We start from the raw sequence: 16,877 nt of genomic DNA on the forward strand, positions 1-16,877 counted from the left end.
TAGATCGGCGGTTTTGAAATGAACCAAACTTTTTTTTCTTCACCAGTACAACGGGCGGGCCATAGGCCTATGTTATGTTTTAGATTTATGAAAAGTATGTCGGCGTGAAGTGTTCCTGTTCATGCCCTCATGTATTTTCAAAAATGAAATTTATCTTTTTATATTTGTATTCTACTTTCAGTTCTTTCAGATTTCACAACATTAGAATAGAATGCGTCGTAGGATGTATTGTGTGTTTTCATACACGCAATTCTGCAGCGCAGTCATGGGGAAATGGCTATCGTTACAATTTGTAAAGATATCAAAGGTATATATATTGGAAATGTAATTATATGCCAGTCAACTCTTCATCAAAACCCTATAAAGTCACATATCCTTCCCGTTTTAGATGAAAATGACGCGCCATAGAGTATTTTATTATACTCATCCGGTTCCGATATATCGATACGTTTAACTCGGAGATTATATTTATTTCTGAGAATTTCCGGGAGTAAAAATTTCAGTTATATCCATTTTAAAAATGTTTTAAGAGACTGTCTGGTATATTCTTCCAGTATGATATACAGAATAAATTGTATACAGGAGCCTCGATTTTGTGACTTCCTGATTTGCAATTTGAATCCGTTTTGAAGATACATGTATAATGTTAGAGAATGAGAGCTAAATAACGAAGTGAAATCCAGAAATTCAAAGAATCCCTTGATACTGATTATTTTTAACGTATTGAAATAATTCTATAAAGATTGGTAAAAGGTAGTGGAAATGTATTCCTCTCGAGAAATTTTCACTCCTATCGAGACGACACCATTGCCGGCGAAGGGCTGCAAAATTTAGGCTTATACTCGGCGCTTACGGCCTTTGAGCAGGAAGGAATTTTTATCGTGTCCCACCTGCTGTGACACTAGACTTCGGTTTTTACGGTCTCATCCGAAGGACCGCCCCATCTAGTCGCCTCGTACGAGAAGCAAGGGGTACTGAGGACCGGATCCCTACGGGATTAGTGGAAATGTAAGTTTGGACCGATGAATTGAATTCATGTACATGTACTGAAGGCCTCCTTACCCCCTATACGATGTGGGAGATTTTGAGCTTTGGGCATGTTGGGCTGAAACCTTTTGCGGCTTTTTTTTTTAAATTTTGATTACTTGACCATTTTTCAAAATCGGCTCGTAACGAAGAAGCTGGTTTCACCGTCATCAAAAACACCCGAGGCGATAATTCCATGGTCGTGCTTGGGTGGTTAGTCCCTGAAACGTTCTACTTTCCCACTTGAACGGTGAATGCACTGTGAGTGAACGGTGATCGCACGCAGACCGCACGGTAGCTGCAGAATTGATGTGTCCCAATCCCAGTATTTTTTTTCCAGAGAGCTAAGGTTCTACAGCTAAGCGCATGGTGAACGCAAAGAGAACGGTGAGCGAACGGTGAACGCAAAATGGTTATTCATTCGGTATATTTCGGATTTTCCCCTTGGACTGTACTTACATGTATTTAATAATCAGGTAGAGAATATACAAAGGAATACATCTGTTTCATTTTTGTGCAAGTACTGGATGTATATTTCTCATGAAATTATCGTAAATTTCACACCAATGCACATAACAATCATCCACAATCTAATTAAAATAAGATGTTGGATCCGCTCGAGTATGCAAGCGGATCTAACATCTGATTTCAATTAGATTGCAATCATCCACAAACAAAAGAAAATTTCTTATGTACATTGTTTACAGTACATGTATACATGAAAAGTAGAAACATATATTCTATAATATATAGAATTCTTGACGTTTTCATAAATCATGAACATTGGTGCGTGATCTCGGTATACTATGTACATGTATTACATTTTTATTTAAGATACATAGTACAGGAGAGTATTTAATTTCTTAATACAAGAGTATAAACAATCCATGTGAAATACAGATACATGTAGTCTAGTAATTAGCGCCAAGAATGCATGACTTCAAACTTTACGATCGCGATCGTTTGAATTTTATAAATGCAATTAAAAAACCTCCCCGAAAGGAGTCAAGATAAATGCATTAAACAAACAACACGGGTAATATAGGTAATTCGTGTTGACACCTGATTGCTTCTAAACAGTATAAAAGGTTTATCCCCACGTAGATTTTGCGTAATTCACTTAATTGCAAAGACATCATAGACAGTTGCTTCTTCAACAAAAACGGAAAACGGAAATATTCATATCTAGTGATCAGTCATTCAAAAACTTACTTTGTTAAACACCACTCTGATTCCACGCACAAATACTCTGAAGTTGAAATAAAAAATATGCTAGAGTTCCTCATTGACAATATCTTCGTGGTCTTTGGTGATCAGGTCTTCCAACAGTCTGTTGGAATTCCCATGGGCACGAATTGTGCTCCTTTGTTAGCTGACCTGTTTTTATATTCATATGAAGCAGAATTTATTCAAAAACTTCTAAGTGAGAAGAAAAAATTTCTCGCTGTGACCTTCAATTCGACTTTTAGATATATCGATGACGTTTTGTCTATTAACAATGATAGCTTTCATTCATATGTCGATTTGATATATCCCTGTGAGCTCGAAATAAAGGACACCACAGAGTCGTCCACTTCTGCTTCATACTTGGATATTTTATTGAAAGTAGACATTAACGGCAAACTAACAACTCAACTGTATGACAAACGGGATGATTTCAGCTTCTCCATCGTCAACTTCCCACATTTATGTAGCAATATTCCATTATCACCTGCATATGATGTTTATATATCTCAACTGATTCGATATGCAAGAGCTTGTTCTGGGTATAGTCAGTTTTTAAATCGAGGTAAGCTACTGACAAACAAGTTGATGGTACAGGGATTTCAACAGTCTCGATTGAAGTCAGCATTTCGCAAATTCTATGGTCGTTATAACGATCTAGTTCGTCAATACAACCTCGAATTGGGTCAAATGCTGTCTGACGTGTTTCATACCGATTGTTAAGCCGTTCTTGGCACACTGATTTTGACTGCGGATAACTCCGTTTACCTGATCAGGATATGGGGCTCACGGCGGATGTGACCGGTCAACAGGGGATGCTTACTCCTCCTAGGCACCTGATCCCACCTCTGGTGTGTCCAGGGGTCCGTGTTTGCCCAACTATCTAATTTGTATTGCTTGTAGGAGTTATGAGATTGATCACTGTTCGTTATCTTCACCTTGCATGTATAGCATATCGACCTGAGGAAATAATTCCAGAATTAATGTACATACAAACTCAATAGTATGAAGATGAATTTACATTTAGATTGTGCAATATTTGTATTTTTTATGCAGATAAAACTGTTTATTGTCCTAAATTATACGTACATGTATATCAAATATGTGGGGCAGATATGTACGAGAAAAATTATATATTTACATTTTTGAGACAAATGATACAAAAGATTCAAATTTGGAGAGAAGAGTAAATACATTTATTGACAATGTCTTTCATAAATATCGGCGTAAAATAATCAGAAGTACTTGTCAAATCAGTTTGACATTCGTGCACGAATGTGCATTAAAATGTAGCATCGGGTTGTTTTTTGTTTTTGTTTTTTTTTTAAGTAAGAAGGGGGGCTTAAGGATTGACTCTTCTCTAAAATTCTTGTCAGGTGAGACAAAATAAAGATGATAAATTGTGCTTTTGCCCAAACTTGAAAATGCTAAAATGATAATTCGTGTTAAGATACAGGTTGTATTCATTAATTGAAACTGCCTCATTTTTGTACATGTACCAGCGCTCGTTCTTCACTGTACTTATCTCATTGTTTTCGCTATGATTGACAAGCGACAATTCTTTTAATCATTTTGAGCGGAGCTTAAAATCTCGACCTTCAGAAGACACAATAAGATGCGCGGGATTCGGCGGGCCTTGTACATCGTACCACTGTATGTATAACATCACAATCAAACTTTAAGGTAGATCGATCCTCATGTGATGTCATAGGTTTTCGCAAAAATCTTTATTAAATTAAACTTTGTGCACGATAGAAATGTATACATATCTTTCAGAGGAATTTTACTCACTGGATAAACTAATAAAAATTGGTAAACTGTTGATAGTAAACAAAATGTATATTTTCCAGGATATTTTGCATAGATTATCAATAATGTTATAAAGGGCAATAACTCCTATGCTGGTATTTCCTCTACTTTATGTATACCATGGTTTCCTTGATATACACAATGAATTTGTACATATCTATAAATTTGTACATATCTATAAATTAGCAGTTTTTCTAAATTATCTAGATTAAAAGTTTGTCATTTTAACAAGTTATTTATCTATCTTTATTATTCCGTTTTACGAAAATGTGATTTTCTGATGTTGACCTATTCCTCCGTTTTGTATGTCTGACATCTTAAAATAGGAGGCAACATACACATTTTCTTTGGTTATTACTTGAATTAAACTATATTGAGTAGTATTTAATACAGTTTTTCCACTTTTAACCATTGATAATGATAAGTCACATGAGGGTGGACTCGGAGTTACCTTAAAATACAGTAAAAAACAAAACAAAACGTGGAGCATAGCCCTCGCGAAATGCCAGATTTTAACCTACATGCGACACATTACAAATTGGTTCGATTTTGTGCGAATTACGTGTAAAATGTGAGAAAAAGGGTGATATAATCATCAACACGCGTGGTATCGGGATATAGATAAATCAAGTAACAAAGAGAGGAAATGATCGAGAAAAATGGGTTTAAATCATAAATTTCAACGTTGCTGACCTATTAGACTATATACTTGTGTTCTTCAACGCAAACGAAGTGTTTAAGTATTCGGTGAAATTTGATTGATCAAGATATATCTATGACACTCTATGTACTCTGATGTTTGCAGAAATATCGTGTATTTTATGAGAAAATTGATCTCATACTCGGTGATACTGCGTTTGATCCGCTTCGGAGCCAAGCCCACGTGATCCACAGTGACGATTGTGACGTTGTATATACCGTGTGTATATCCCTTTAAGCTGATGCTACAGAGCGACATAATGGGACCAGCACTATGTTCCTATCGAGTATAGTGCCCTTTACATATACATGAAACACCTTTGTTTTTCATAACATAAAATAACAATTCGTTTATTAAAAAAATCATAGATACGGTATTGTAAAACTTCTAACATACAGAAAAGAAATAGATAATATACCACAACCCCTACCCAGAACAGGAAATAAAGCATGCCTATACTCTATATAATCATATAACAAGAAATCAATTCTAAGATACAAATGCCAAAACATCGTTCCTTTTCTTTTCCTCTCTCTCTCTCTCTCTCTCTCCCTCTCTCTCTCTCTCTCTCTCTCTCTCTCTCTCATATTGGACATTGTGAAGCATAAAAATAATATAGAACGTGCATAAAAGCGTACAATTTCACAGTTTTTAAAAACTAATATCGACACGTACATATATAAATCAATGAAAATTACTTAATTTAGTAGCAAGCTATATCTTCAGTTTAAGCTCTCCAAAATTTGATACCAAAATCAATGATCAATAGTAGTCCTCGAACGACATGTTTCCGTGCCTATTGTGTTGGTGTGTGACTCCATAAACTTTGTCTTTCTGAAGATGACCAAATATAGAATACACCGGCTTCCGGTATTGTGATGTCATATAATTGGAGAATGGGTAAAGATTCTCTTCTTTGGGAAGTGACAGACGGTTAACGCCGCGCGCACGCGTGGCTTCTGTGGCAGGTTTACCCTGGAGGAGGTAAGCCTTGGACACTGGCCAATCCTTTCCCTCCTTGGTCCACTTGGGCACGGCGGAGGTTCCTATATTGTATTGCCACGGTTGATTGCACGGTTCATGACGGTCCACCAATTTTGGAAGTTCCTCCCGACGAAGTTTGGGGATACCGGAGTCGTACCATTTGTCGTACCAAGACTACAATGTAATAAGGTATAGACGTCACAAAATAACATTGATTTATTATTTGTTTTATTAGTTTTATTGATATGAAATATTTAGAAAAAACAATCATGCTTTCATGAAAAAATCTTGTCTGCGATTTTCATTGCCTTGATATACCCTATGATAATGAGTTTAGCATGCAGATGTACTGTATCCTCAATCATTCATACAAACTATGTAGACCTAACATACAGCCAATCACTATCCTAATACATGTATATATATTAAATACATTTACGTTGCCTATGATATTATTAGAAATCGTAATGATCGCCATTTCCTCATGAATGCGTTGCAGTTATGAGTAATGAGCGTTTGAATCTTAAAGAATTTCCTCAGAAATGAAAATGGAATGTAAATATAAGAATTTTTTTTGGGGGGGGGGGATAATTGAATGAACTTGCGACGCTTCACTTCAGCATATTTTTCACGAAGCTTTAATATTAAATGCGCTTCAAAAAGTATACCGGCCCAAAGCATCGCAGTCCATACCATCATGTATTTTCAGATCTTAAAAATGTGTAACAAAACTCGAAGACGGTGCATATACTATGTATTTTGTTCAAATGTATTCGAACTCAGCTCCTTGGCCCACGCTTACCATTAATTTGATCAACTCATGTTGCTCAATTTAAACACATGTAAGCTTGTGCAAAGGTTTGCACTTGTAAAGTTTGAAATATTCCCAAGATACAACTTGCAATTGTACATCATTAATAATGATTGATGTATGGAACAATGACACAGGAAAGCGTTTGTATACCTGATGTGACGATCGTTGAGAAATTTTGGTGTCAAATTCCTGGGTAGCGATCCTCCCTACCACCTTAGTGTACTTGTCGGGAGACTCACGCCTTCAGGGGAAAAAATATAGAAATATAAACTTCATAAATCTGAATTCAAACATCATTTTTGCTTACAGTTTGGAAATGCACTGTAAAGAGATCTATTGATTAATTACTCGAGTTCTGTATGCTTTATACCATTAGAACAAAAACGGAATACGTTCAAAACAGTGTAAAAAGTGTCCTCAAGTTTGACGATATTTCAGAACCTTCTAAACAGCAGAAGTGTATTGTATATAAATTAATCATAAAAGGCATACAAGTTTGTATAAAGTCACTAGCATGTAAATTTTCCGCCATTTTCTTTTTAACAGGCCAGCATTAGTACATGTATTTTTCTACGTGATTTAGATCATAAAGATAAATGGGTTTTTTTTTTGGGGGGGGGGTGCAAAAAGCACTTGAACACGATGCAGGTTTGGTCATGCACCGAGAGGATTACATCCGCGATCCACAGAAATCCAGGAAAATCAGGGAAACCTAAATCCATCTTAATGTGAAGACACAAAGATAAAAACCACGTGGAAAACATACATACTATATAATAATAGAAATCATGGGACGGGATGAAAGATTTCAAATGACTTTATAATAAAAGAATGTAGTATTGCACTTCTATGTCCGTCTGAACCAGACTACTGTAAACAAAAGGCATTTTCTGGAAACAAAGTACATTATTTTATTTTGCAGGATTTGTAAACGTGATTAAAAAGAGACCCGACGGCTTTATCAGTCACCTGAGTACATGCATTAGTGTAAAGTATCCTAGTTCCACGGGCTATGAAATCTGTAATAATTTTCCTGTTCTGCATATCCAAGATAATTGTAATATTCAGACAGTATCACCAAATTAAAAGAATTCTTTGAAATGATAAAGACAAAAATCACTATGATAATTTTGGCCTCACGGTGGTACAAAATCCCCATCCCCTATCCCTGCCCAGGATCATGAAATTTACAATTTTGGTAGGGCCTTACTGCTCTATATGACTACGCATTTAGGTTGTTTTTAAAGGTCACTTCAGTCACTCAAGTGACCTATTGCTATTGGTCTGCGTCTGTCGTGGTCCAACGTGCGTTAACAATTGAACATTTTTAACTTTTGAAAATAACCATTCCGATTTTCAGTATGAAGCATCTTGGAGACATAAATTGTAAATTTCAAGACTCCTGCACCGGCCTGTGGGACCTTCCTGTCGGGGCAAGAAACTTTCAAAAATTGACCAATTTTCAAAATTCTTTTTTACAATCCCACATCTGTATGAAAAACTAAATGCATAATTATATAGAGCATGGAGGCCTCCACCAAAAACTTTAAATTTCATGATACCCGGGCAGGGCTAAAATTGATATATAGTGTTTATGTGTAATACATTTAAATAACATCTTCTTTAATGTTATTGATTCTAAAATGGAACTAAATAAATATCTAGAAGGAGCAAGTATCAGCCCTTTGCCAAAATTTTAAAAAAAATCGTGATCCTAAGGATAGGGATTTTGGTACCAGGGTGGGGCCAAAATGGTCATATGATTAAATGTGTGTTAACAATAGAACATTTTTAACTTCGTCTTGAAAACTTCAAAAAGGGGAAATGAATTGTAAATATCAGGATTCCTGCACCCTCGGGGCCGTAGAGACAAAACTGCAAATGATTGACTATTTTTCAAAAAAAAAAGAAGTCTTCTATAAGAAAAACTAAATGCATAGTCATGTAGAGCAGGTAGCCCATTGCCAAAATTTTAAAATTTTAACATCCGGGGTACATGTAGAGGTTGACTTCACTTGGTATATAGTATTTATGTGTAAAACATTTACGAAGATGTACATTTTTCTTTAATGCTATATTGATACTAAATTGAAACTAAATACATATTTAGAACCTTTGAGATCATGAAATTAAATTTACAATTTTAGTAAAGGGCTACCGGCTCCTTCCAAATATCCATTTAGTTTCAATTGAGCATCAACAGATCAATACAGCAGCATTAAGGGAGATGTTATTTAAATATCAAGCACTGTGTAAGGATACAAAGGAATCCATCACTATTTATGATTTATTTACGTCACAGTCACAACATGATACATCGAAATGAACAAATGAACAAGTCATCCACTTGAAAGAGATTTATGCACTAACCTCAGACAAACAACAAAGGATCCGGGACTGATATGGGTGAACTTTAGAGTCATACACTGCAGAATTGTAGGAACTAACAAGTACTTATTCATGCTCAAACTTAAAGACTGCAAGTTGTGATACAGAACTAGGAACTCCCATACATATATTTTCTAACATCCATCAATGACAAGAATGTGATCGTTTTTGGTAAGAATGGTAAAGTCTGGCAAGAGACTATCATCTAGTGTTCGAAATGTAATATTCTGTTTTCTATAGAGAAATAAAATAGTCCATTAACTCTAATTACATGTAAAATAGTCCATTAACTCTAATAAACATGTAACTTTTGATATGTCCCTATGCTACGTGTGGTTTTATATCTGGATTTTTTCTATTATTATACATAATGGAATTTTAACTTGTCATAATGTTCGTCGATCTGAAAGATGAATGATGAATGTATGTGTATAAGTAAACTGCTGAAATAAAAGAATTAAAGCCTCGTTGTGGTCACAATTGATGCCAACCTGACCACTTACGTTAGACAAAGCAGCCGTGACTGTTCATGGAGAACTTGTTGACGGACAAAAATGAAGAGTTCTAGAAATTAGATAGTAATGTTACGATGACACTTTCAACAGATGATACATGTATCTAAATTTAATGTACATGTAAGCTGAGAACATGCAACAGTGTGCAGACGTATAACTAGAATAAGCCTATGTCTTTATCAGATAACTGCTTTTACAACATAAACTTATCCTTCTTTTCTTGTGTTTTATAACCGTGTATCAACTGTCATGTTGACCAGTACGTATTTAAACATGACATTGTAAGCCTCTTAAATAATATAATTCGTCTTCTTCATTAAGCTAATCTATTATAAGATGTATACCGCATAATGCCCCCCAAAATGTCTGACATTCGATGTTGACCGTGTGACTGAATTCTGAAAGTTAAATACTTCACATTACGTACTTTGATCGATAAAAGCCAACAAAACCCACACCTGATTTATATACAATGTACACACATGCATTGTAGCTTGTTGACTTTTACTGACACATGTTGTGTCTGTATTGTAGGTAACACAAATAAAGTAAAATGAAAGACAATATAATTATATTGACCAGTCACTGAATATTTGATATCCCCTTACCTGAACATTTCCTGTGAGCTGGGGTATCGCGGGACAGTTGGGGGGTAGTTTACATGATAGGGGTACCGATCCTGTCGCCCATTAAAGAATAAGGTGTCTGCCATCGCCATCTTTGTATTGTGTCTGTTCGCCAATTCGTACAAGGTCTGTATGGTTTTTAACTAGGCCCGCTTACAACAACAATTGTAAACAAATACCCACTGAGTTATAATTCAAAGTAAATGCAAATACACAAATTTATGCCATTTAAAAATGTTAAGATCTCATGTCCCAAATATCAACAGTACACAAAAGCACCATGCATAGCAGACTAAGTTTAAAGTGTTCGTTTTATTATCGTTGTTGTAGGTGTCTTCATGTGTTACTAAGTAGACAGTTGGTAAACGTTCCTATGGAGAGACCCTCATAAAATCGATATCGCTTATATCATTGTAATCAATTCCGAATATAGAATTACCTGGTACGCGGTTTTATCGCTTCATTTCACGGTATTTTATTTTCTCTGAAGCGAAAAAGTTCGATATAGCCGTGGTTTTCAAAAGAAAACGTCTTCAAATGCTTTGTCGATAATTTAGTCACAACATAAGTGGCACTTTCAGGACAACAGGGATAATGGCTGCCTCTATGCAGTTCCTGTCAACACCTGCCAAATTACCTAAGGAATGGTAAGTATAAAACTCTGTAATCAGATCCTCGTATTGCCGCGTATCTCTTTATTGGTGAATTTATACTAGTATCCCTTGACAATTTCAGGCAGCCTAAGTTACATGAATGGAAGGTGTACCATTCTAGTCATCCTGACGTCCGACAGGTGTGTACTCATTTTTCATTCATTTCGACACTTAATATTTGCATAATCATACTAATTCATACATAATAGAAGTACTTGTAAACCTGAATATTAATTTTCATGTTTATAGACATCTGCACTTTGGTGACTTCAGTTCATAACGTAGCTATTTATGGCAATATTTTGTTTGTGATATGTCTATATGCATTAGAGTACATTTGTATCGGAATATTCTTAATATCATCTTTATTTATACATACTATTTCACAAATGTTTTCTTGCATGTTAGGCTGGGTGGCAGAAATGGGGCCGGGAACACCCGGACTGGTACGCCCGTAGGTCGACTTCTACACACCCCGATTGGTACAACAGGGAGAGGGATACTATCAGAAGAAGTAAGAACAATATTATATACACGCGTAATCAAGTGTAACATTTCCACATAGACAATTCCAATACTGTAATCAGGTGTAACATTTCCACATAGACAATTCCAACACTGTAATCAGGTGTAACATTTCCACATAGACAATTCCTACACTGTAATCAGGTGTAACATTTCCACATAGACAATTCCAACACTGTAATCAGGTGTAACATTTCCACATAGACAATTCCAACACTGTAATCAGGTGTAACATTTCCACATAGACAATTCCAACACTGTAATCAGGTGTAACATTTCCACATAGACAATTCCAACACTGTAATCAGGTGTAACATTTCCACATAGACAATTCCAACACTGTAATCAGGTGTAACATTTCCACATAGACGATTCCTACTGTTTGATGAATTCCACAGAAACTGGGGTGTTTGTATCTGAATTTATTTAATACCCCAAGACATATTTGTGCCTTTATCTTAAAACCCCCACAATCGCATCAATTTTCATCAGACTTGGTGTAGACATATATATACATGTAGATATATTCATCTAATGGTGCATTTATCTCCGCGGTACATAAGTCTACCATATCCTTGTTTTTCCAGTTCTTGTACAATATATTACATTCTCTTTCATAGTTATTAGGTACATATTGACACCTAATATGTAACACGGTTCAAATTGTTCTAGATTCTGTTTTGTCCACAGAATTTACATATTACACTCAACTTTGAAAAGATATATTAACCATGTGCCACAATTCATATTTTTTTAAAGAACAATATTCAGATATACTGTTTAATGTTTTGGAAGATGCACTCCCCCCCCCTTTGAAAGCGACAGTTAAGTTAGTAAATGTAACAGTACAGTGCCACTATAATGCATGGTATGTTTCAAGAAAACAGACCTTGACAGAATTGTTGTGGAATTTTTTTTTTTTTGTAAAAGCTGTAAAACAGAGAAGTTATATATCCATTTTTTGTTTATAAATTACCAAATAATGTTAGGTGGCTAAGTTTATGGAATCTCGTAAAAAGTTCCATGCAGTTGAAATCACCAATTTTCATCTTGTAAACTGTAGATTTGCAGCAACTTATTTTAATCTGTAAGACAGTAATCGTGATATGTTTTAAGATTTTATAAAATAAACAGTAAATGAAAACAAAGAAACCTGATGATATTGTATTTATTTGAAAGAACTTTAAAAGTACACTTTAGAAATAACTATTTAAAAGTACACTTTAGAAATGCCGATTTAAAAGCACATTTTAGAAATGCAGATTTAAAAGTACATGCACTCATTTCCCTGTGTTACACAATACATGTAATTATTGCATTGAAGAAAAATATACTGTGAGAATTTATTGGTGATATAAAAGCGTTCCTCAGTTATATAGTCATTTCTGTATGTATCGTAACAAATTTTTCTTGATGAAAGTCATCTTCACAATGTCAGGGTCCTGAGTACACTCGTGTCCGTGAGACCCCTGCTACTCCTCACAATGTCGGGGTCCTGAGTACACTCGTGTCCGTGAGACCCCTGCCACTCCTCACAATGTCAGGGTCCTGAGTACACTCGTGTCCATGAGATCCCTGCCACTCCTCACAATGTCGGGGTCCTGAGTACACTCGTGTCCGTGAGAACCCTGTCACTCCTCACAATGCCATGGTCCTGATACACTCGTGTCCTTGAGATCCCTGCCACTCCTCACAATGTCGGGGTCCTGAGTACACTCGTGTCCGTGAGACCCCTGCCACTCCTCACAATGTCGGGGTCCTGAGTACACTCGTGTCCGTTAAACCCCTGTCATTGTGGAGATGGACGCAGGTAGGATCTCTTTCTTAACTGTCACAATAGAAATTGATATATTAACTGGTTTTTCAGGCGACTACAAGTGCATCAATTGGCATTATGAACGACCATCCAAACCGACAAGCCGAATTCATGACGACTTCATACCACGTGAAAATGACGTCATGATGAAGGATGTTCAGCGACCAATGCCCCACAACAAGCACTATCTTGGCCAGTTCAGTTACCCCAAGCCTTATCCTATGGAGGTCCCACCACCAAAATGGGGACTCTATAACCCCCCAAACTACGAGGAACCTGCACGGTTCAACCATTTCCCTCCTATAAAGTACAATGGATATTAAAACATGTAGATATAGAATACAAATAGCTTCGATAATAGAAAATGTATTTTATGTACTGCATAGATAATGTAAATTAATGTTATTTATAGGTATGTATCTTTACTTTTATCTCGGGGGTGGGGGTACATTTCTAGATTTCGAGTTGATGAGGGCATCTCAGAGTGGTGGTTATATGACGGTACTACTGTCTCAATATTAGTGTTGCCTATTTATTTATTTATTGTGTAGTACAGAATGATAGTTTGATTCGTGTAAATTCACGCATAGATTGGTACTAAACACTACGTATCAAAAGTTACTGTTTTACATTAAGGTCTATTCGTGTGAGTGTACATGCTCTATTGTTGAATTTTGTGAAATGCCTTGTATGGAGTACGCACTGAAAGTGCTAAATAACATTTACTTGTTTTGTGGTTGTTGATATTTTATATGTTACCACATCTTCATAAGTCAAGGGTTATAGATTCGTTACCGCACTAAGTGCGAGGTAATGAATCAATAACCCTTGACTTGTGAAGATGATGTTACCAATGATCAAATCGGCCGTATAGCCTCACACACACACACACACACACACACACACACACACATATATATATATATATATATATATATATATATATATATATATAAGCACTAAAGTTCCAACAACACCCGATACCTCAGAGTGTCGGATCCACAGCATGGATACAAGGTCAAATACAAAAAATTATACAAAGCACTAAAATGACCAACGACACGAACAACGAGATGGTCAAATTTTCGGGACGCCCCGTCCCTTCTTCAGGACAAACGAAAAGAATTACATAAATAAAAGAATATATATATATATATATATATATATGTAACACTTTGTACTTTATCCCTTCATATTCTTTGTTTTGCGTATATTTGAATCAACTAGTAAAATTATATCTGATAAACATATAATAAACTTGTACATCTCATGTAGCAAAGTGTTTTGCAAAACTTCCCTCCCTCACTTGGGTAAATTAAAGAACCATGCATAGCATTCTTTTCAGAAATCCGAGAATCTTAGTATTCACTTGAAGCAACGCTATACTACAATATATATTGCCCAGATTCACATGAAAGTAATAAAACAGAGAACAATAATTATTTTTATTTATAGACATTAATCATGAATAACTAAACAGCGAAAACGGTGTTTAGTATAGAATTAGCCAATATAGCTTTCTGTTTCATTGTTTGATCTTAAAAAGATTATTAACGTATATTATAAACGCACTGAAGAGCACCACATGTCTATTACATTAATATATATTAGTAGCAGGTGTCAAAACCACTATGCCAAACTCTTTCACACTTAATCTATTTTGTACTGGCACTTGCAGAAGCATGACTGGAAGCACTGGCTGAACTTCCATTTCCGCTTGAAGACGCATGTGAACTGCTGGATGCATGACTTTGGCTACCCCCATTTCCTGCGTTCGCAGACGCTGAGCTGTGCGACTCGGCAAAACTTGAGCCATGACCTTTGGCACTAGCGCTAGCGCCACTTGATGCTTGGCTGTGACCTCGTCCCTGTCCACTTGTGAAAGCAGATGCATCACTTTGGGATTTCGCAAAACTGGATCCAGATCCACTGGAGCCCGCCTTCGCTTGACTGGCAGCACTGCTCCGACTTCCACCAAATCCGTCCGAGAAAGCAGACCCTGCACTGCGTGACTCTGCAAAGTTTGATCCGAATCCACTAGACCCCGCCCTGGCACCACTTGATGCAGCACTATGGCTTCCACCATTTGCAGCAGCAGCAGCACCGCTACCAGATTCAGCAAAATTTGAACCAAAACCATTGGAACCAACTGATGCAGATGATCCACTTGAGGCGTGGGATTCTTCTACTCCGAACTTACTGCCAGATCTACTGCCGCCTTCAGACCCACCCCATTGTGAGCTGCCAGATTGCTGAGATCCTGCAGATGACTGTTTCCCCCATGCGGCCTGTGATCCCTGTGACCCGCTAGACGATTCTTCCCTCCACGCGGCCTGTGATCCCTGGGAACCACCTGAAGAACTTTCCCATTGAGATCCCTGTCCTCCCTGGGAGCTCCACTCATTTTGATGACCACCAGCCGCACCACTCTCCTTTGACCACTTCTTACCGCTTGATTTTTCCCATGCCTTCTGTTCCGACGCCACGAATTTGGAGGATGATCCCTTCTCAGTTGACCACTTTTCCCCTGTGGTGCGACCACCAGAATCTGTAAACATAACCAATTATACTATATGTAGGCATCCAAATTTATGTCTTTAAACCACTCAGAACATTTTCTCTAAATTCCCAATTTTATCTACCAGTAATTATCTTGATGCCAAAATGATAAGAATTATTAAAAGTGTTATCCTCTGAAAATATCATTAACTTACGTAAAACTCCACAGTCAGAATACACCACTAGTATGGCAAGGCACAACACTAAACGTATCATTATAGATTTTGCTTTATCGTTATGAGTTGTGTTCGTCGGAGTCACTTATATATGATTTCCAGACTTCCAAATTATACAGAAATATGTCTTACTTTGCACTTTGTATGTAAATATTTCCGTAAAACATGACACTTGTGAATCAAATGCACAAACGGCACGTTTCAAAAAGTAAATGCGACGCTTTTCAGAAATTGATACAGATTACCAAAGGAAATCTTCGGAATTTGTCATAAAACCTGCCCTCCCCTCACGTTTACAAAGTCGAAAAATTAATTATTTAAGAAAGATTACGTAATTTGTGTTTTACATGAAAAGCAGTTTATGACAATAACAGCAAAAATGGCAGGTTCGAAGACGAATGATAAATCGATTCAATAATCGAGTACAGAAAGTTATTAAAATTCACCAACTTCGTACCATGCTGGTCCATGTTGACCTATATATCATCTCTGATTATTTTTTAAACATATAAATAACACTATTGTTCTTGCTATATTTCTTTAAGTTGGTTATTTCCTTCTTTTTTTTAAAAGTATAATGATTACATGTATGTGCTTCTCGTTTCAAAAGACAAAGGATTTACGGTGTTTCTAATACATATGTACATGTACAGGAGTCATGGTTGGATGATTTCTTATTCAGAATCGATGTACAAACCCTTACTATAGGAAACTAATTTAGAAATAAAACTGCAAGTTCACGTAGGCCTAAACTTATCAGAAGAAGACTGATTCAATGCAGAGCAACACGAAGTTCAAAGAATTGAAGCAAATAAGAGTTATATTTCTCTGTGTAAGGAGATGGGTGAATAAGGCGAGGAAAATGTCTATTCACCAAAATACATACTATAAAAATATTTGTGATTTTTTGACAATATATGAAAAACTATCGGTGATAAAATAGAATATATTAGCCACCAAAAACAGGAAAATAAACATAGAGTAAATGTTTCGAACCAATCGCCCAAATTGATTTACTTACAGGGACTTGATTACAAAACATTTGATGTACGTTTTTAGTTT

At 36.3% G+C, this 16,877-nt stretch overlaps 3 protein-coding genes across 3 annotated transcripts; 1 reads left to right on the top strand and 2 right to left on the bottom strand.

The window, feature by feature from the left end:
• Positions 1 to 5,077: 5,077 nt before the first annotated feature.
• LOC125676012 (uncharacterized) lies at positions 5,078 to 10,412 on the bottom strand. Its single transcript, XM_048913900.2, has 3 exons — positions 10,069 to 10,412; positions 6,708 to 6,798; positions 5,078 to 5,917 (listed from the first exon to the last, which is right to left on the bottom strand). The coding sequence occupies exons 1-3, from the start codon at positions 10,176 to 10,178 to the stop codon at positions 5,522 to 5,524; spliced, it is 597 nt and encodes a 198-aa protein (XP_048769857.2). The 5' UTR covers positions 10,179 to 10,412; the 3' UTR covers positions 5,078 to 5,521.
• A 26-nt stretch (positions 10,413 to 10,438) lies between these two features.
• LOC125676019 (uncharacterized) lies at positions 10,439 to 13,812 on the top strand. Its single transcript, XM_048913913.2, has 4 exons — positions 10,439 to 10,733; positions 10,822 to 10,879; positions 11,148 to 11,253; positions 13,132 to 13,812. The coding sequence occupies exons 1-4, from the start codon at positions 10,681 to 10,683 to the stop codon at positions 13,401 to 13,403; spliced, it is 489 nt and encodes a 162-aa protein (XP_048769870.1). The 5' UTR covers positions 10,439 to 10,680; the 3' UTR covers positions 13,404 to 13,812.
• A 923-nt stretch (positions 13,813 to 14,735) lies between these two features.
• Positions 14,736 to 15,638, bottom strand: LOC125676007 (uncharacterized transmembrane protein DDB_G0289901-like). Its single transcript, XM_048913887.2, has one exon. The coding sequence runs from the start codon at positions 15,636 to 15,638 to the stop codon at positions 14,736 to 14,738; it is 903 nt and encodes a 300-aa protein (XP_048769844.2).
• Positions 15,639 to 16,877: the final 1,239 nt, after the last annotated feature.

Source organism: Ostrea edulis, chromosome 1 (assembly GCF_947568905.1).
Source record: "Ostrea edulis chromosome 1, xbOstEdul1.1, whole genome shotgun sequence".
Classification (NCBI taxonomy): domain Eukaryota; kingdom Metazoa; phylum Mollusca; class Bivalvia; order Ostreida; family Ostreidae; genus Ostrea; species Ostrea edulis.

Coding starts and splice junctions, on each gene's coding strand:
- LOC125676012 (XM_048913900.2), bottom strand. CDS start 10,178: ATGGCGATGGCAGACACCTTATTCTTTAATGGGCGACAGGATCGGTAC. Junction 6,799..10,068: donor AGCTCACAGGAAATGTTCAG/GTAAGGGGATAT, acceptor TTTCCCCTGAAG/GCGTGAGTCTCCCGACAAGT. Junction 5,918..6,707: donor CTCAACGATCGTCACATCAG/GTATACAAACGC, acceptor ATTACATTGTAG/TCTTGGTACGACAAATGGTA.
- LOC125676019 (XM_048913913.2), top strand. CDS start 10,681: ATGGCTGCCTCTATGCAGTTCCTGTCAACACCTGCCAAATTACCTAAG. Junction 10,734..10,821: donor GCCAAATTACCTAAGGAATG/GTAAGTATAAAA, acceptor TGACAATTTCAG/GCAGCCTAAGTTACATGAAT. Junction 11,254..13,131: donor GAGGGATACTATCAGAAGAA/GTAAGAACAATA, acceptor CTGGTTTTTCAG/GCGACTACAAGTGCATCAAT.
- LOC125676007 (XM_048913887.2), bottom strand. CDS start 15,638: ATGTTTACAGATTCTGGTGGTCGCACCACAGGGGAAAAGTGGTCAACT.